At 40.2% G+C, this 21,438-nt stretch overlaps 1 protein-coding gene across 1 annotated transcript in view; it reads right to left on the bottom strand.

Annotated features, from left to right (window-relative positions):
* The window catches only part of arhgef40 (Rho guanine nucleotide exchange factor (GEF) 40), a 49,584-nt gene that overhangs the window by 8,266 nt on the left and 19,880 nt on the right, over positions 1-21,438 (bottom strand). The window contains exons 5-22 of the mRNA XM_053619088.1: positions 19,774-21,025; positions 16,908-17,155; positions 16,627-16,824; positions 16,365-16,479; positions 13,513-13,606; positions 13,340-13,426; positions 13,061-13,177; positions 9,254-9,352; positions 8,418-8,569; positions 8,094-8,232; positions 7,884-8,003; positions 7,616-7,807; positions 7,017-7,529; positions 5,056-5,447; positions 2,897-3,146; positions 1,806-1,895; positions 1,174-1,380; positions 69-248 (exon numbers count right to left, since the gene is read on the bottom strand). Coding sequence (XP_053475063.1) covers positions 69-248; positions 1,174-1,380; positions 1,806-1,895; positions 2,897-3,146; positions 5,056-5,447; positions 7,017-7,529; positions 7,616-7,807; positions 7,884-8,003; positions 8,094-8,232; positions 8,418-8,569; positions 9,254-9,352; positions 13,061-13,177; positions 13,340-13,426; positions 13,513-13,606; positions 16,365-16,479; positions 16,627-16,824; positions 16,908-17,155; positions 19,774-21,025 — 4,445 coding nt within the window. The remainder of the gene's footprint in view (positions 1-68; positions 249-1,173; positions 1,381-1,805; positions 1,896-2,896; positions 3,147-5,055; positions 5,448-7,016; positions 7,530-7,615; positions 7,808-7,883; positions 8,004-8,093; positions 8,233-8,417; positions 8,570-9,253; positions 9,353-13,060; positions 13,178-13,339; positions 13,427-13,512; positions 13,607-16,364; positions 16,480-16,626; positions 16,825-16,907; positions 17,156-19,773; positions 21,026-21,438) is intronic.

The raw sequence follows: 21,438 nt of genomic DNA, 5'->3' as shown, positions 1-21,438 counted from the left end.
ATTGCACGTTTAGCTTTCAGCCGACTCCATGTTTGTGTGTGCATATGTGTGTGTGTGTGTTCATGCACCTTTATGCTGTTTTTAAAGGTGTATGCACTGCAGCCTTGGCTAGGAGTTTTGTGTTTGGTGAGAATAACGTAATGCTGGTAGAGAAACACAGTCCTGATGCCTGTCTTCTTTCTCCGTCCGCCTGGACAGACATATAGCTCGCCCTGACGTACCAAATCCCCACGTTCTGCCACAGGTACCTGAGACACACATATACATACATTTCCAGTATATGAATTAGAGACAAAAATTTACAACATTCTATTGTTCTGGGAATTATTAAAAACAGACCTATGAGATTATCCTTGGGGATATATAAAAATGTTATTACAACAGTGACCACACACTAGACATTCAACACCTTTCTCACCAGCCTCCATGGAAGTCTACTGGAGTAGTTAAAGTAAGCGCTGCATACACACTACCACCATTCATTAAATCCTTTGAAATTTCGGGTATTGTCATTGTACAGTATGACATATGCTTCTTTATAGCACAGCGCGGCTGCGTTTTTTAGAAGGAGTCTCCAGTATCAGTGCTTTGTAACAGTCTGAAATAAAGCTGTAACTTTTTGAAAACTTTTTGTTTTCTAATATGGAAAGACTTCAGGACAGCAAGCTGTTTTCCTTATTGTTTGTCTGTTTTATTAGCATTGAGAGAGAAAAAAGTGAGGCTGGTGCAGGAACAGGTGTTGTTAGCAGGTGTAAAATATGTGATAAAGGCAACTAGCTTATTTGTAAAAGGATTGTAAAAGGAAAAAAAAAATTACAACATGCCCTTCTTTAATAAATAAAAGTTGTAATCACTGGCAGATTTCTGTGGTATAAAAAGAATAAAACACTGCCATATGTGCTGTTTTTGGAAAATAATAAACTTCAGGGTGCTGAAGACCCCATTGTTTATTACTCCTTATGTAACTTGTAACAAAAAAGGATTGGACATCGTTTCGGGGATAGTTAATTTTACTTATATGTGCAAATCTGTCTAAATATAACATTTTCAAAATCACTGAAATGCAATATTTGTGTCACAGTTTTAACACTATGACATCCCCACTCTAATCACATTCACTTTAAAGCACAAACCCTATATTCACCCATTCATACTGTGCACTTTAAGTCTCACCGGACAGCCAGTGATGAGGTCACTTATCCTCAGGTCCTCTCCATGGCGCTGTGCATGTCTGATAATGGAGAGGGCAGAGCCGGGTCCAGGGTTTACACCTCCCAGTTCCTCAAGGATCTCGCAGTAGTGCTGTAGTCTTTGAGTTGGAACAGCAAGGCACTGAGGAAAGGAGATGGTGGAGAGCACAGGAGAGCTGGACAGCTTTACCTAGAAAGAGAGAGAAAGAAGTAAATGCTGTTGAAATGTTGAAAAAAAGTTGAAAATGGCTCTTTAGCAGAAGGTTGAAAATGTCTGCATAACATATGTTCTTGGGAATTAACACACAGATTGTAGCTGCATCATCATAACATGCAGTTGTGTGTGAAATAATCTACTGAACATGAGAATAATGTCATGGATGAACAAAAAAAGTGGCCAGATGCTGCCTTTGCATTCTATCTCTGCACTCAATAATTGTATTAGCCACCTAGTGGATACAAATGGTAATGTTTCAGCAAATGCTAAAATGCAGTCAGTGACGGTCCACTCCTTTGAACACATTACCAGACACGTGGTGGGAGCTTAGCTCCCAATTGTATATTAAAGAATAATCAAGCCTAACCTCATTCTACCACTTGAGTTCAGGAGCTCACCTTGAAGAAATCGGCAGCTTGGTTGACCAGCAGGGAGTCCAGCTCTGGCTTCATACGGATGTAGTGGGAGTATTGCAGTAATTGATCCCTCTGGGTATTAGTGTTCCAGTTTGAGTGTTTGCGTAAGAGAGACAGTTTCAATTCAATTTCAATTAAGAGATTTTTATAAATATTACATATACTTTACTCATATTACCAAGATATTTTTTTAAATAATGACAATTGATTTATGGGATCCTTAACTCCAGCAATAACATCTATTATAGCTAGCACAAATGTTTTTCTTGTACCATGCACATTAACTCTGTCAGTCACACCCTGGGATGCACTGATCTGATTTTGGGTATTGTTATCAGGGCCAATACTGAAAAAATTAAATGGTGGCTGGATATTGGAAGGGATTTAACATATTTTGATTTTCAATATAATTAGCAAAATTATTTACAAATAAAAAAGTTTATACGTGTATGCATCACCCTTGTTATGAAGCCTTTGAATGACCCTTTCTAGTACAACCAGATGCAGCTTAATTAATTGAATATTCTCTGGTAAAATATCAATTGAAATTTGGTTATGAAAAAAAATATCCCGAACCTTGAACATCCTGCAGCGCACCATTAAATGACTAGAGGAGGCTGTTCACCAAATGTCTGTGTCCAGGTAACTAATTAACTTATAATGACATCTGGTGTCTCCCCCTGCCACCCCCAAATCCAAAAGGTAAAAGATAAAAGTTTAAGGGAGTTGAATACTTATGCAAGCCACCGTATTTTATACCATGAACATGTGTAACAACACAAACCTTGCACATGAGAATATGACACATCCTGTCTTAAAGCAGGCCGCTAGCATGCCCCTGCTGATGGGCATAAACATTCTCAGCTTGCTGAGTCTGCTCAGTTAGTAACAGGATTGGACAGTATTGCCTCGCTATCCTGGCTCATAGTCAGTGCATCACAAGTTCTGGGACTACCTTTAACAGAGCCTCATTGACCCCTCACCCCTAGCTAGCCATGCATGATAAATGAGATGACATAAGGAAAAGCATTGAAATGCAGACAGTGTGTGCAAGTACAGACATAAAATCTTACATATTTGCTGAAGCAGTCAGTTTGCTGTAGCGTTTGAGAGAGGGCACCCTCAATGGCGGGGAGGAGTAGCTGTGAATGAAAAGTGGCAAGGCTGCTCCAGTTGGAGAAGATTGAGTCAGCCTTTCCTCTCAGACAGAGTGGTGTATCAGTACTATCCAGCAGAGGGAGGTAAGTCTCCTCCACAGCCTTCAGTAGAGCTACGTACTGTCTTTCTGAATTGACCAGCCTACACCACTGCAGATACAACTTACTAAGAAAGTGAGAGAGAAAGAGACTGTAAAAGTACTGTTTATATTAGTGACCTAACCAAGTAGTTGAGTGCAAATTTTCTCATATACATAATACAAAAAAAGTTCACACTACAAGGGATTAGACTTATTTGTGCATGTCTGCTACCTCAATCTGAACTGGCATTCTATTGCAGTGCACTACAGACCTGCCAACCCTGGAGAGGAATAGTGTATAATCCAACAGAGGCAGGAGGTTGTTAAACACTTAGTCCTTTCAGAAATCATTTATCTAAGATAGAAGAAGTGTGCATACAGTATATAGAGGGTTTTTACTGTAGCCATCAGACACTTGGGAGAAAAGCTTCTGCTTGTCTGTTTTAGTTAAAATGTTGACAATGGATAGTTACATGAAACACAGTAGAATTGTTTACTTAATTCCGAGTATAGAGATTTAAAACATGTTGTGCACTGCATTCTGGATAAGTTCCACAGGTCGAATGGAACTCACGAGTAGACTTGCCCGGAATACATCACTTTCTAATTATCATTTCCATTGAAATTATTTGCAAAAGAATAGTCTTTATTTCACATTAAGGAACTCAAAACATGCTCCATTCACCTTGACAGAAAGTGAGGTGCCACATCTGTCAAGCGTGGAAATCAGGTTGATCAATGAAATCAATGGGCCTGTTTACACCTGGTCACTTCATCGGTTTTCTTTGATCGGATAGCTATCTGATTTGTTAAAACGGTTCCATTTGCCATGTAATGCGTTTCAGCTAAACGGTTATATATCCGTTCTTCCATTCCCACGCAAAATGCAAATACACATTTCTGCTGAACTGAAATGGCAGCCACCGTTATTTTGCTCTATTTGGGTTTGTGAATACAGTCGAAAAGAAAACGAAAATGCTTGCTACAACGCTTACGCAACAAAAGGCAGCACTTACTACGTGCAGCATTTTCGCTGTCGGCAGTGCTAAACCCAGCAAGATACTTGGATGAAAGCCAGTAGTCAACACTGGTGGGAAAATATAGTGCTGGCTTCTTTTACGGTACAAGACTGGCTATCCAGTTTCCAAATGGGGCGCCGGACCTTCGATTATCTTTGTATCAGCCTGCAAAGCAATTTAATGAGGAGGCATGCTCATCTTTGCTTCTGGAACGGCTAAAGCGAGTGACATACTTCTATTTGGGAAGAGAAAAGCCTTGATGTACGTAGTTTCAACAACCAGATGCACTTAGACTTGTCGAGTTTCGTCTGGAATGCGTCTCAGACCACCTTCTGATGTGGTATGAGCGATCGGATTTAAATCCGTCTCGAAGGTGTTTCGGAAGGCATTTACACCTGGTCTTTTCACAATCAGATAGCTATCCGATCAGAGAAAACACGTGAAGTGACCAGGTGTAAACAGGCCCAGTAAGTCGCCAGCTGAAAGATTACTAATGTGAGATGGAGGGAAGAAGGTGGGACTTCCAGGGGACAGTAAATATTGGAGTTCAAAGCACCTATGCAAATGTTAATCGTTCCAGATTCATATGTTGATTGGCTCATCTGTTGTTTTTTATTGGGGGAAAAAAGAAGAGTCTTTTGGCATACTTTTGAGCGAAAACTCATAGCACCTTACTCTGATGGTAAAATGTGGAGCTCTTATATAAAATGTGTAAAGGTTGGTAGGTCTGGCACTATATAGGTTCTAAAACATCATTATGTCATATCACAGGTACTAAGCATACTGTATATAATGAATAGGAAACCAGCTGGGATTCGGCCATTGAAAACATTGCATGATGAGCACAGACACTCAGAAATAGCCTAAATAAGTGGGATATCCATTGTAAAGTAGTTCCATAATCATAATCAAAGGCTACACACTGGATTAAAAGTTATCCTTAAAACCACATACATTCTCTAAAGCACATGCATACCTCTGTGCAGTAGTGCCAGGCCTCTCCACTCCTGTCTCTCTATCAGTCCGGCCAAGCAGTACGTGCTGTCTGGTGAGCCCCGTATGATCTGCCACCTCCTTACTGCTGACCTCCACGCCCCGGATCAACACACCCCCTCCTCCTACCCCTCCTCCAACTTTCTCATCCCTCCATCCTGGTACAGCTGTCGCAATCCCTGCCGTGAGGATAGGCTCAGCTATGGCTTTCTTCCCCAGCCAGGACAGCGGAGATGAGCGGCTGCTCATGGCAAGTGGAGCCTCTGCTGGCTTTGGTGATGCTGTAGCTGAACGACGGGGCGCCAGCAAGGCCTGGAGGTCAAAGCTTGGGTGACGTCTGCGAGGTGGTTTCGGAGGGAGGGGAGCTTCAGTGGGCTAAGTGAGGTGGGGGTGGGGAGGGGGGAGACACACAAAGATTATTTGCTATGGACAAAAGGACAATTATACAACTTGAATGCAAACAGAAAAAATCCTCAGTGTGATCATGTGGTGTAAGTAGGATACAGAAGTTGAGTCCACTACAAAAAACTTGAGGAAAACTAATACAATTTTGTCAAATTCTACAGGAAAATGCATTTTTCATAAAAAATAGTAAATGCAGTTTACACAAAACCCCCAAAAAATCTGGCTTGTCTTTTAATAACTGCATAACATTTTGTATTAAAGTTTGATAAATGATTTCTACATAACACAGCTATGCTCTCTGCCCTGAATACTATCTGTTGAGGTCTCTGCCTTTGGTGAATGGAGATGTCTGTGTTCTCTCTCACTTACTGTCAGTCTATTTATGCCTTCTGTTATACCTCACAAATGCAATCTAGCTCTAGTCTGACCCCATGCCAAACTGCACAATTAAGTGGATGATCTAGTTATACCCTCAGCTCCTGCTATTCACCAGTCTCTACCAGGACTCCAGCACCTAGTTAGATCCATCCTGCTTTAAGAAACTCAAGGGAGCTGTGGGAGGTGGCTCTGCCTCAACCATAACTGCTCTCCCAATTGGTTTTCTCAACCACTGGAGTACGTTTCACCTGTCTTTTTTTCATCTAATATCTTTGTGAACTCTGGCAAAATTCTAACAAAGGTCTGAGCTCACTTTCCTTCTCTGGTGATTCCTGTAACCCAAGACCTTTTTTTGGTGTTTTCTGTGGGGTTTTTTTGTGTTCCTGTTATGTTTTGATTGGTGATATGGATTGATATTGATTATAATTCTATTTCCTTGTCACGATTTCCCCTGGAGTCAGCGCCACAATATTGCAGTGTGCGCCGAAAACCGAAGCACATGCGCGTGCACGAGCCAGGTGCGCGAGCACTTAGTGAACGCACGCTCTTCGATCTTTCCTGACAGTGACTTTGTTTACATTGGACATTTGCTTTTGTTATGGTTATGTTCTTAATCTGCCCCTGTTTTGTCACTGGTTATTTCTCGAGTCTGTGGCATTATTGTTTTCAGCTGCCCGTGTTTAACCCATGAGTACATTTGTCATTTAAAGCCCTCCTGTCTCAGAGCACATTGCGTAGTATTGAGTTTATCTCATACCAAGCGATTGTTCTTTGTTTCTCGTTTCGTTTCATGTTCTCTGACCTCGTTTCTCGTTTCTCGACTCTGATTATGGCCGATCGTCTGACCTTTTGTATGTTTTTGACCATGCTTTGGATTACTGATTTGGATTTTCTGCCTTTATCTCCTTTAATAAAACTCTTAACTGCACTTGCATCTGTCCTATCCTCCCTTACGTTCCGGAACGTGACATTCCTTGCTTTACTAACACAAATTCCTGTCTGGCCAGTATTACAATGATAAAATAAAAACAGTTTTTGATAGTGGATTCATAGTTAGAACCCTCTACACTATCATAACCACAAAGCCTCTCATTTCACTGTGATACATTCTCTTAACAATGCAAAAACTGCGCTCAAATACATGCAGAAACTACAACTCACACTTTTCTTGCTTGGGTTTAGCAAGTTCTGCAGGAACTTCCCTCCCCCCGCAGCTCCTGCAGTTCCCTCTTTCTTCTTCTCTTCTCCTATCTTCAGCGTAGAGCAATTCTGTGGACGGAACAGTGAGGCCAGTGAGCCCCAGGACTGCAGCCCTGCTTCACCTCCTCCTCCACACCACTCTCCATCTCCCTCTCCCTCTATCTCCCACAAACTAGAGGTAGTGGAGATGGGTGTTTTTGGCGCCTGTGCCATGCCCACACTGGGATCCTGACCATGGTTGGTGGGCATGCCACGTTCAGCCTGAAGCATGCGAGTCTTGAAGTGTGCTAATGTGCGCTGGTAACGCTCCAGAGTCTGGGCCCACAGGTCCAACAGAGCACCACCACCAAGCTCAAGGGCCAAAGCTCGTGCATCTTGGAAACGGGATGGAGGGATGGGAGGGAGAGAGGACAGAGGAGAGGAAGGCGTGGAATGGGGAGAGGAGGAAGAGACCACATCGCACCACTGGGAGGCCTATAAATGGAGGCAGTATTATTATTAAATACGTGCTTGTGTGGGGGTAGAAGTGTATGGTTATGTGATGTATGTGCATGTGGTACCTCAGTAAGTGTGGACAGTAGTCTCTGGGTGTTGTCCAGTTGGGTCCAGCAGTCAGACAGGCAGTGAGACATTCCTCTCACTTTCTCTCTTATCGATGGGAGTCGCTTAAGGACTGCCGTCAGGCCTCCCCACTCCAGCTCAGACCAGCTCTCGACCTCACCCAGCACCACTAGTGTCTCACTGTGAAGTTCCTGTACACACACAATGACGTCTATAACTTCATTGTACAACACACACAAACACACACACACACACACACACACTCACCATGGCAGATTCCCTGAAGCTTTTGAACTTCTGCTGTTTGAGTGAGAGGCGGCTTAGTGATTGAGGAGGATCCTTATATTCCTCCAGTTGCTCCTGCACACGGTCTATTTCATTCTCGCACTAAGGATGAGAAAGATTTGCAATCTATAAAATAATTAATATATCGGTGAATAGAAATCAGTTCCACAAGACTGGAAGGATCTTGAGCACCTTATCCAGTTTGTCCACTAGAGTTGCCAGTCTACTGAGTGCTTCCAGGTCATGACTTCTCTGATTAGAAACACGCACCAGTCGATGGAGTGAATCATCGACACTGTCATAGAGACTGGAGGTTGCGGCCAAAGCAGCACTTAAAATATAAAACATCAGAAGTAGAAATCAAAAGACAAAATTACGAGAAATATCCAGTATCCAAGAGAGTTGGGTCAAAATACTAATTTGTTCTGGAGCATATAATTTATCCTAAATATGGATGGAAAACTTCTAATGAGTCACATACTGTTTTTATTCATTTAATTCAGTCTCTATGGCTACCTGCAGTCTGGTGACCTGTGAGCCAATCTGGATGTTCCGTTAGCCAGTCCAGCCAGCCAAGCCCCACCCCGTCTTTGTAACTCTGTCAACCGTTGGTCAGACAGAACACCAGTCATCAGCTGCTTGTGCTTTTCAACACTTAGTGGTACAGACTGGAGTGGAAACAAAACAGGCAATGGTCTCATTTGACAGATCATGAATTGAGCTTGCAGAAGCTGTGGCATCCCGAGCTGCATCTATGTGGTTTCCTAGTCAAATTGTGAAATGTAAAACTGTAAAAAAAAAAAAAAACAAAAAAAAAAAACAGCGATGTTTAACAGACTGACAAGCTCTGTTTAAACTTTCCGCTGTGGTCGTGACTGTTGTCCTGAGCTCCATTTTATATAGAAAATGATGACCTTAGGTTCAAAAGTATTCACAAATCTAGAAAATAAAGAAGATGGTATTGCACCACACGGAGATGTAGCTTTAATTTCTGAGGACGTGCACAAACGACACTCCACACAACCACAAGATACAAGTGGCAGCCATCTTGCATATGCGTACACATCGTTAAAAGCAAGCATAAGCCTTCAGAGCCCACCATCTCTATACTACTAAACTGTTCACCATAATTACCACCAATCAGTCTCACTTGGTTGTAATCACTACTCATTAGCCTCTGCACATGCACACCATTTTATGGAGGATTGATTCAGACTGATAAAGAAAATAATAATTGAACACATTTTTTTTCAAAAGGCTGTAATGTAGAAAATAGGAAAAGAGAGGACAGGGTTTGAATACATTGTGAATGCAATGTATACTAAAATACTAATATTGTATTACTACATTACCTTAATACAGTCAGGCAGTGGTTCTGTGCCCATAGACATTAGTGCATCTTCCAACAGAGAGAGGACACTCTCACAGCGTTCAGTCAAATGTTCCAGGCTCTACATGCAAGGAGAGGAAACCAAGAACAGTATATAAGGTACTGCTGCTGTTGGATTAGATATACAGTATCATGGGTTAAGTTATATGTAATTTTATGGGTCGTTTTCACTGATTATACTAAATTCTGTTTCTAAATGTGTAACAACACTTGTTACAGGAAGTCCTCAAATCAAAGTGGTACACTTGGATAAGTAAGGAATAAAACATGACAGGGCGTGCTTTTATAGGAAAATTATCAATGGCTGGGTGGTATGATGCAGCTCCATGCAAAATGGAGGGCTGTTATCATTCAGAAGTTGATTGGTTAGGTACAAGAGCACATCCAGAAGTGTTTTTATTCCTCTTATACCACCACAATTTGCCAATTCTTTATTCCTGTAAAGAAACTGCAAAACCCTCCAACTGGCTAATGAAAATCTAAAGGAACAGCATTACATCTGACTGTTACAAAGCACTGACACTGGTGACTCCTACTAAAAATGTTAAATAAATATCTCACACTTTATATCAACAACCATATCAACAACTACACATTTTATCACGTGGATCGTCCACCGTACAAGCCCCTGTGAATTAGTTGTTACTATAGAAATAATAGTATAAATATAATCGAGATAATGTATTAGAATTAGCACGTTAATAATATAAACCTGTGATTTGACTTGTAGCTGGAACTACCTTTTGACCAATCAGATTTGAGAATTCAACAATGCAGTGGCATATATGGTGTTAAATCATCTACCTAATTTTAGTTCCCCAGGTGAAATTAACCAAGTTAAATCAACCACTGAAATTTTACATGCTTTTTTTAAAAAATACAATTGCTGACAAAGCAGTTACAGAGGCTGGTAAATTGTTTTTTTCTCAAATTAGTTCATATCCACATCAAATGATTAAATACAGGGTATCCGCAGCTATCAGCGCTTCAGATTTTTAAATACTTTTTAATACCATATTCAAGACATTTCCAAAAAAAATGTTAAGACCTGCACGTCACTTTATCATATCAGCTATAATGAATTGTTTTCATGCATACAGTGAGGGAAAAAAGTATTTGATCCCCTGCTGATTTTGTACGTTTGCCCACTGACAAAGAAATGATCAGTCTATAATTTTAATGGTAGATTTATTTGAACAGTGAGAAACAGAATAACAACAAGAAAATCCAGAAAAACGCATGCCAAAAATGTTATAAATTGATTTGCATTTTAATGAGGGAAATAAGTATTTGACCCCCTCTCAATCAGAAAGATTTCTGGCTCCCAGGTGTCTTTTATACAGGTAACGAGCTGAGATTAGGAGCACACTCTTAAAGGGAGTGCTCCTAATCTCAGCTTGTTACCTGTATGAAAGACACCTGTCCACAGAAGCAATCAATCAATCAGATTCCAAACTCTCCACTATGGCCAAGACCAATGAGCTCTCCAAGGATGTCAGGGACAAGATTGTAGACCTACACAAGTCTGGAATGGGCTACAAGACCATTGCCAAGCAGCTTGGTGAGAAGGTGACAACAGTTGGTGCGATTATTCGCAAATGGAAGAAACACAAAAGAACTGTCAGTCTCCCTCGGCCTGGGGCTCCATGTAAGATCTCACCTTGTGGAGTTGCAATGATCATGAGAATAGTGAGGAATCAGCCCAGAACTACACGGGAGGATCTTGTCAATGATCTCAAGGCAGCTGGGACCATAGTCACCAAGAAAACAATTGGTAACACACTACGCCATGAAGGACTGAAATCCTGCAGCGCCCGCAAGGTCCCCCTGCTCAAGAAAGCACATATACATGCCCGTCTGAAGTTTGCCAATGAACATCTGAATGATTCAGAGGACAACTGGGTGAAAGTGTTGTGGTCAGATGAGACCAAAATGGAGCTCTTTGGCATCAACTCAACTTGCCGTGTTTGGAAGAGGAGGAATGCTGCCTATGACCCCAAGAACACCATCCCCACCGTCAAACATGGAGGTGATTTGGGGGTGTTTTTCTGCTAAGGGGACAGGACAACTTCACCGCATCAAAGGGACGATGGACGGGGCCATGTACCGTCAAATCTTGGGTGAGAACCTCCTTCCCTCAGCCAGGGCATTGAAAATGGGTCGTGGATGGGTATTCCAGCATGACAATGACCCAAAACACACGGCCAAGGCAACAAAGGAGTGGCTCAAGAAGACTCACATTAAGGTCCTTAAGTGGCCTAGCCAGTCTCCAGACCTTAATCCCATAGAAAATCTGTGGAGGGAGCTGAAGGTTCGAGTTGCCAAACGTCAGCCTCGAAACCTTAATGACTTGGAGAAGATCTGCAAAGAGGAGTGGGACAAAATCCCTCCTGAGATGTGTGCAAACCTGGTGGCCAACTACAAGAAACGTCTGACCTCTGTGATTGCCAACAAGGGTTTTGCCACCAAGTACTAAGTCATGTTTTGCAGAGGGGTCAAATACATATTTCCCTCATTAAAATGCAAATCAATTTATAACATTTTTGACATGCGTTTTTCTGGATTTTTGTTGTTGTTATTCTGTCTCTCACTGTTCAAATAAATCTACCATTAAAATTATAGAATGATCATTTCTTTGTCAGTGGGCAAACGTACAAAATCAGCAGGGGATCAAATACTTTTTTCCCTCACTGTATACATCCATTTCTGGGTTTAAGTAAACTAAAGCAGGGTAAAATTCTACAGAGGTATATGGGAGACCACAGCAAATATCCTTTTTGTATTACCATTTACTCCAACAGTGAAAGAAAAAATCCAATATTTCCTTCCCATGACTTTCCAAGAAAGGAAAAAAATATAGAGAGATGGATTTCGGCAGTCAGAAGAGAAAAAGATGTCAAATTTACCATCAGCAGCTGTATTAGAAACCCCCCTGTAGCAGTGTTTGCTAGTTTTTTTTTGTAATTTAATGCCAGAGTAATGTAACAAGTAGTGTTATAAATGTACATTAATTATTGTAAAGAAGAAAAAATATATATTTTTTTAAAACGTTGCTATTTTGTAATTGTAATTACTATTGCACTGAATAATACTTACTACTACTACTACTACTACTACTACTAATAATAATAATAATTATACATTTTTATTTGGGGTACAAATAGTAATATAACAATAGTAATACCTTTCTGACTTAATTCACTTTTATGCGTTAGACCTTGTGGCTTTTATTTTGGCGGAAAACCGCAGGAAGAGATTTCTCATTACCAATCAGGTGAAATGCAGTAGACCGCTGCTCACAACAAATGTTTCAGATTGCTCTAACATAAAACCAAAGTGAATCTGTCATGTGTTATGTCTAATGCAGGTTATAAGCAACTCAAACTCACAGCACAGACAGATATGAAGTTGGTGTGGAGCGGCGTTTACTGTGAACCGAGCCGCTCTAAAACATAGATTGCAACACAGTGACATGGGTTTACTATTTCAAAAAGCAACGAGTGAAAATAAAATCTAAATCTGCTTTATGGTGTCGGTTCGGTTGCATTTTTAAGACCTTTTGAAACGTGAATTTCAGACATTTTAATGCTAATTAAGGCCTTAGTTTTACATTAAGGAATTTAAGACATTTTAAGACTTTTTAAGGACCTGCGGAAACCCTGTAAACATTACTTCCCACCTTCATACAATGTCATCTCTTGAACATGCCTAAACAGCTTTATTCTGGTTTCTTTTAACAGTCAATGTGTACAAATAGAGGAATTCTCACCAGTCTGAAGGATAACCAGTCATTATGTGAGTGCTCAAAGTCTCCATCCAATTCTTTAGTCAGCTGCTGTCTATCCACATACTGCTGAAGGACTCCAGTTCCTTTTACTGTGTGTACCTGCATGAGTTAAAAAAAAAAGAAGATTAATTTAAAATCACATGGTTCCATTATGTTGCTCACTCTTAATGATCGGAAATTAGGATTACTATTTTATTTGTTAGTTCATTTTGTTTATTTATTTATTATTATTATCATGTGAGGTGGAGTTATGTGAGGCACCTCTATCCCATCCAGCGTATATGAGGCTGATTCTTGCTCTTCCTCTGTAAGAATGAGAACACAGCCAAGGCCTGCAGCTATCTGAGCCTGAACACACACATGCATACAAATGTATACACACATATATATGTACATATACATAATAATTGTATCCTAATAATACAATGTCTCACCTTGAATGAACTCAAGGCAGAAAAGCAAAGCTCAGAAGGTGAAGCCTGCCTACTGTCCACCAGCACTGTCAAGCCCTTTTCTCTGGCTGAAGGTCTGAAAATAAAAAAATAAAAAAAAAGTTAAAAAGTAACTTAGTAACTTAATCCAAATTAGGAATGTTAGGAATTCAATTCAATTCAGTTTTATTTGTATAGCGCTTTTAACATTGTCTCAAAGCAGATTTACAGTAATCTATAAATTAAGGATATAGATTTTAAATATATGACTTTATCCCTAATGAGCAAGCCAGAACCGAAGATGGCGAGGAAAAACTCCCTGAGACGATATGAGGAATAAACCTTGAGAGGAACCAGACACAAAAGGGAACCCATCCTCATCTGGGTGACACCGGATAGTGCATTTATAAATAAATCCTTTCTATAAATGTGCTAATGCTACATGGTCAAATAGTGCAGTTGTGTAACCAGGAAATTTATTTTGAATTTGCTGTGAGATATTACCCCACTCTTCCACCAAGGCATTTGCCATGGTTACATGTATTGCTTGAAAATTTATTACAGTTTTTACATGAAGTCTGTTTTGTTGAACTGCTCCACTGTTCACTAATGGAAACTTGTCAGCTGGTCAGAGGAATGTCAGCTCAGTGCAGGCAAGGGTCCTGGACTAATGCCCACAAAGGAACCAATTTGGGGATAAGGGGGAACCTACACTTAAGAATACAGGGAGTTAAAATATGGTTATGTTGAGCAAAATGTATTTAGTTTTAACCCTTTCATGCATGAATTATGAAATCCTGATCAAGGATATTTTCTCTGTGTTTTTAGTGTTTTTTAGACATAAAAAAAATATTTTACCTTCATTTTACTTTTACATACATTTTTCAAAAAGTTATTGAAATGTCCACTCCAGTGGACTGCATGTATTCAAACGAATAATTAGTGTCCACTCTAGTGGCTGTTATACAGCTATTCTATTGAAATCCTTGCAATAGCCACAAAATGGCTTTTGAATGGCTGTCCACTGTAGTGACCACTATGCATGAAAGGGTTAAAGAGCATGAAAACCAGCTTGTTCTTGTGGTCTTGGGTTTGCAATCTCTTGAGGCCTCATAAGTCTCTGTCACAATATTGGACTAGTTATCAATCTTGTATTATGGTCTCACAAGACTGCAGTGTGTTGGATACTAAGGTTCTGGATAATGTACTAAATTACCACTTCCTTTCACTACTAGTCTGTGCTGTATCTTCGCCGCCACAGATTAATAACTCTTACAGGAATAGGCTCCAGATCTACCACGACCCTTACCAAGATAAAGTGGGCCCTGAAGATGAATGAATAAGTTAATGAATGAGTGAAACTATTATCGTCTACATAACCAGCTTTGGAAGGTTAGGGAGAAGTTTGTGTTTTGTTGGCAGAATCTAAAGAGCACCAAGAATAAAAGTAATTGTCTAAAATGGCAATAACAATAACATTAAAGCATTCAGCTACAGTGCCGTACATGGTGAGTTTATTTATTTATTTTGCTTTTAAATATACAATACGGTAAGTCCAACAGTGTCATAAATCGTTTTGGCAGGTCTGCATGATATTACTAAAGCACTGTATGTGGTTAGAGCCATATATTTCCATTGAGTAGGCAGGATTTAGGAGTGACTTGCTTGTTGGCTAGAATACATTCATAGCTCCAGTGCAAACATAAAGTGGTAACTATGGTCACCAAACATGTTCTAGCTCATCAGTTACATTTGGGGGAAATTTTTTCTCCAAAGGTCCTTTTGTTGTATGTTTGCATTTCTTATATACTCAGCAAAAAAAAAAATGTCCTCTCACATTCAACTGCTTTTTTCCCAGCAAATTTCTTAACATGTGTAAATATTTATATTAACATAAAAACATTCACCAACTGAGACATAAACTGAACAAGTTTCACAGACATTTGACAAACAGAAATGGAATAATGAGTCCCTGAACAAAGGGGGGGGGGGGGGGGGTCAATATTAAAAGTAACAGTCAGTATGTGGTGGCCAGCAGCTGCTTTAAGTACTACAGTGCATCTCATCCTCATGGACTGCACCAGATTGGTCAGTTCTTGCTGTGAGATGTTACACCACTCTTCCACCAAGGCATTTGCCAGTTCTCGATCACGTCTGGGGGGTACACATGGTTACATGTAATTTTCCACTGCAAGGACGATCAGCTGTCCTTCCTGTCTCCTTGTAGCACTGTCTTAGGTGTCTTACATTACAGACATTGCAGTTTATTGCTCTGGACACATCTGCAGTCCTCATGCCTCCCTGCAGCAGGCCTATGCCATGTTCACGCAGGTGAGCAGGAACCCTAGACATCTTTCTTCTGGTGTTATTCAGAGTCAATAGAAAGGTCTCTTTGGTGTCCTAAGTTATTGTAACTGTGACCTTAATTGCCTAGCGCCTGTAAACTGTTAGTGTTCCACAGGTGCATGTGCAATAATTGTTTATGGTTCACTGAATAAGGATGAAACACATTGTCTAAACCATTGTTTTTGTAAAATCCAAATAAACTTTACAGATCTTTATTGGAAAAGGTTTAGACTCTAAACCGTTTCCAATAAAGATCTGTAAAGCTTCTTTGGATTTTACTAAATGATCTTTAAAATAAAGTCTCCTGATAAAGAGACGTTTCTTTTTTTGCTGAGCATATAATTTTTCATTATTTTACAGCAGACTGGAGGCACATAGTATATGGTCAAACCAAAGAAAACAGTATGTCAAACATAACTTCAATAGTTTTCATTTACCATCAGCAATATTAGTATTTTGGATCATTTTCCTGTCCAAGTTATTTGAATGCTATACAGGTTGTTAGTTACCTGGTAATGGTGTAATAACAGGATAAGAGCTGCACAATGTCACTGAGACTATGACCCTCCTCAGGAACGTGTGCTTCTGTAATAACCAACCCACGTCCCAGTCTATCCACAGTACCTTCACACAGATAAAGAAAGACAGGAGTTTAAGATCAAAGACAGCAGATTGAATATTATGTTATATTCTATATATTATATTATATTATAACATATTCTATCAGGTATATCATATATTCTACATATGTTATCCAGTTATCCAGTTTACCTGTGACTATGAACTTTCCTGACTGGAGCAGATCTTCATTTAACTCTCTAAGCAGAGGAGGGGCTTTCGGAGATGGTGCCTTTGACTGGTCAGAAGATGCTGATGGTATAATCTCTTCTGGTGAATGATCAGGTGAAGCTGCTTCTGATTGAGCCTTAGCATCTGGGAAGATTTCGTGTTGGCCATCTGGTTGTTTTTCTGCCAATTAACAGACAAAATGTAATGTACTGCAAGCACAAGTCTACAACACCAACCCTGTGAGTTTTTGGATTCAAACAAACCTCCAGCCCCATCAGTAGATTTCGGCTCTACTTCATGACCGTTCGCTAGCTTCTTTACTGTATTTTTACCCTCATCTGAATGGCTATCTTTGAAGAGAGGTGATTTAGCTGGTGAATCAGATGTTTCGGGTAGTTGGCTTGCTTTCTTCTGACCCTTTGTGGAACTATCAGGGTCTTCTTTGTTTTTAGGGTTACCACGGCCACCAGATTTGCCCTTCCTTTTTCCACCCTTAGCTTTCCTCCTTCTCCTATAAGCAAATGAAAAACAAACAAAACCATTAAATATTTACACAATACCATACCACTACATATACACTATATACCCAAAAGTTTGTGGTCAGCTGACCTTCACCCTCATATGTGAGTCTTCCCCCAACTGTTGCCACAAATTGTACAGAATACCTTTGGACACTGTAGCACTACAATTTCCCTTCACTGTAACTAAGAGGCCCAAACATGTTCCAGCATGACAGTGCCCCTGTACAAAAAGGTCTCTGAAGGAATGGTTTGCCAAGGTTGGAGTAATAGAACTTGAGTGGCTTACACAGAGCCCTGACCTCAACCTCACCGAACACCTTTTAAATGAACTGGAATGCTGACTGCAGTCCAGGCTTCATCGCCCAACTTCAGGCTATACACTTGCCATAGTACAGTCATGTGAAGAAATAAGTACACCCCATGGTTTGGAAAAGCAAACATTTCATCGTCTTTGAAACACTGCCTATTAATGAAGTTGATATACTTGAACAAAACCACTAAGAAGATTAGCTTTTTCAATCATTTATTCAACAGAAATTTCAATAGATGTGATATTCTTCTGTGGAAAAAGTAAGTATACCCTTGGCCTCAGAAGCTAGTATTGCCCCCTTTAGGATAATTGTTCACCAGGCTTGCTGGAATTTTTGACCATTCTCCCATGCAATATTCTTTCAGATGCAAGATGTTTGAAGGTTTTCTTTGCCTGTTTCAAATCCCCCACAACATTTCAATGGGATTCAAATCTGTGCTTTGACTAGGCCATTCCATAACCCTCCATTTCTTCTTTTTGAGCCATTCCTTGGTGGATTTGCTAGTGTGAATAGGATCATTTGGACAGATGGCTTTACATTATCTTCAACCACTCTTTGATATGATGCAGAATTCATAGTTGATTCAAGCTGTCCAGTCCCTGAGGCAGCAAAGCAACCCCAATCCATAACATTTCCACCACAATGCTTCACAAGTGGAATGAGGTGCTTCTCATGAAAAGCTGTCTTTGGTCTGCTCCAAACATGTCTGCTGTTACTGTGGCCAAACAACTCTATCTGTGATTCGTCTGTCCAGAGCACATTATCCCACAAGGCCTGGCCTTTGTCTATATGCTCTTTGGCAAACTGTAGTCTTGCAAAGGCCTTTGCCTGGAACGCCTCCCATGCAGGTCAAATTTGTGCAATCTCTTTCTGATTGTAGACACATGCACTTTGACACCAACAGCTGCAAGACTTACTAGCAGATCCTGTGATGAAATTTTGGGGTTCTTGGAGACTTCTTTTTGCATCAGACATTCTGCTCTTGGGCCGAATTTGTGGGACGGTCAATCCTGGACAAATTGGCAGTCATTTAAAATCTGCGCCACTTGTGGATTATTTTCCTTACAGTGGAACGATGTATTTCAAATCATTTGGAGATCTTTTTAAATCTCTTGCCATCCTCATAGGCATCCACAACCTTTTTTTTTAAAGGAATTACAGAACTCTTTAGATCTTGGCATGATGACACCACACACTTCAAAGGGAACACCAGACACTGGATATGAGAGGGGTATAAATAAGACAGGTTCCACCTACACTCCCTAAACAGGTTCTAATCCCTGGCACCCAATCTTCAACATCTGATTCTAATTTCATGGATTTGAAGGTGTGATAAATGTAGGGCTGTACTTACTTTTTCCATGTGGCTGATCTGTTTTTTTGTTCATTTAAATTGTGAAAATTACTTTAAAATGTTAATTTTATGTGTCATTTGATAGAGTGTTTCAAAGAGGATCAAATGTTTGCTTGTCCAAATATGTCAAAAAAGCCAACAATTTCCATGGGGTGTACTTATTTGTTCACATGACTGTAAATTTTAAAAGTGAAGTAAAGGAAAAAGACACACAGCTGACACAGACAATCAGAAAACAGGAAACTAAGTAGCATATACGTGTGTGACTATAATTATTATTTATGAAAAACAATATAAAATTACATAAATAAATAACAGCTAAAATTGAACAAAGAATAATATCAATAACAGCAAAAATTTGATAAATGAAACAGGCTGTAGGTGGACCCATAATTGTGGAATATTCAGAGGTGGGTAGTAACTAGTTAAACCTTTAATAGAATTGTCATGTTTTGGCTGATCATGTTTTTTTTTTTTGTTTTTTTTTGTATCATTTACCTCCAGTAACATTTTTATATTACATTTTAGATTATATATTTATCATGTTCTATAACAAAAATCTTTATCACTATGATATCAGTACTTACTTTTTGAACATAATAAAATTTTACAGTAGCCCATTAGTTTTCCAAAATAAGAATAATAATGGATTATAGAGTATCATCTCATACTGTATGAAATGTGATGTAAAACTGCAACTCAGTCAAAGTGAAGTCTTTTTGAAAAGTAAGAACAAATATGTAGTTTGACACTTTTTCTCATACTCAGGTTGGTTATGGAGGATATCTATCTATCTATCTATCTATCTATCTATCTACCTATCTATCTATCGATCGATCGATCGATCTCTCTCTCTCTCTCTCTCTCTATATATATATATATACTTTTATTTGTTTACTCAAGTATATTTTGCCTACTCTACCCACCTCTGGTGATGTTATACCTGGGTGCTCGAGATCCTCCCACTTTGACATCCTTTCCCCTGGGGCACACATGTTCCTCCAATTTCCCAACTTGCCTTTCACCAGCAATGTTGTCAGTACCTGGTTGAGAAAGATTTTTTTCTGGTTTCCTATGTTCATTACATTTTCCTTTTTGTCCTTTGGAGTTTCCTGAGTTTTTGGTTGAATTTTGATCATTGTGGGAAGAGTTTAACTCCCTGTTTTGAGATGAATCTGGTGGTGTGTTAAGCTTTGCTTTCGATCCATTAACCAAATGTCCGCTACAATCAGACACATTATTCACACCTGCTGTCGCATTACGCAATGTTTCACCTTCAGCCATTGACTTATCATCCTCAAAAACACAGTCTGAGTGGAATCCTTGATCCTGATCTGATTGGTCTGCCCCTATAGTTCCTGTAGTATGAATGTCTATTCTGTTGATATATTTACTTCTAGAGCTCAGCTCACTGCTGCTGGCCCTTCCTCTATGGCACTCTTCCCAGGGTAGTGTGCTTCCAGCTCCTTTCCTCTCCTCACCCACACCAGGCCTTCTCTCCTTGGATGGACCCTCTAAATAAAGGTCCTGGTTATCCATGACTACTGCATCTCCACCACCCTCATCTGAGTCCTGAATGCACTGATGCGATGGCTGTCTCTCTCGCACCAAATCAATGACTCGAGGTGGGGGTCGAGAGTTGACCAAATCTTTGCGAGCAACTCCAATATTCTTCCCGCTGTTGTTGCTGTCCCTCCTACGTAAGCTCCCCATCCTTCCACTGATCTCAGTCTTCGCGTACCCCCAGGCCTTACCCCGCCGAATTCGAAAGGCCTTGCTTCGCCTACATAGCGGCAATGTTTTGGTTTTGCAGATCCCATGCATCTCCAAATAGCGCTGCTTGGAATCAGTGCCACCATCTGGACCTCCTCGAGGTTCCAGGAGCTCCACATAATCCCCACATCCATCACTGGCTTGTCTGAGGTGCCGCAGCATAGAGTCACTATCAGCCTCATTGCCATCTGGAGGAAGATCGTCCTCTTCATCCCAGGACCAGGCATCAGGATCTCCAGGGGAAGAGCACCATCCCAGACTCCCTGTGTTTGGAGAAAGGTAATCAAGGGCAGGGGGGTGTGTGGAAGGAAGCTCCAGGTCGGTGGGGTTGTGTAGCAGTTTTGGGTAAACAACCTCGTCCCATGGAATACGTACTACTCCATCAGAAGTACTAACCAGACAAGTATCTAAACCACCACCACCTGAAAAGAAAGATAAAACAAAAGAAAATGACTGACAAGTGATTGACTTTCTAAAAAGTCAGTCAAATGATTCACTTTCTAGTAATAAGAGAAATCAAAACACAATGCTTTAACCTTTTAGCCTCATGTACCTAACGGTTGCCAATATAAAATTGATGGAGTAACTGCCTGACTGATCCCACACATTCAGAGGCATCACTCAGAGGAAAACGCAATTACTGTACTGTAGCTATCCATACACTCAGGGCTGTTTCTTTGGTGTCCCTAAGTGACATCCTACCTGGGTGCAAGTTGCAGACCAGATGGGGAGCCCATGCAAATGGTAATAACCATGAACTCACTGTCCCTTATCAGCAAAAGATATTACCATAATTGTTACATATAATTGTTAAAACAATCCTGCTTTCTTACAA

This window comes from Ictalurus furcatus, chromosome 29 (genome assembly GCF_023375685.1).
Source record: "Ictalurus furcatus strain D&B chromosome 29, Billie_1.0, whole genome shotgun sequence".
Taxonomy (NCBI): Eukaryota; Metazoa; Chordata; class Actinopteri; order Siluriformes; family Ictaluridae; genus Ictalurus; species Ictalurus furcatus.
Note: the sequence above shows the minus strand (reverse complement) of the source record. Positions and strands in the feature narration are given on the sequence as shown.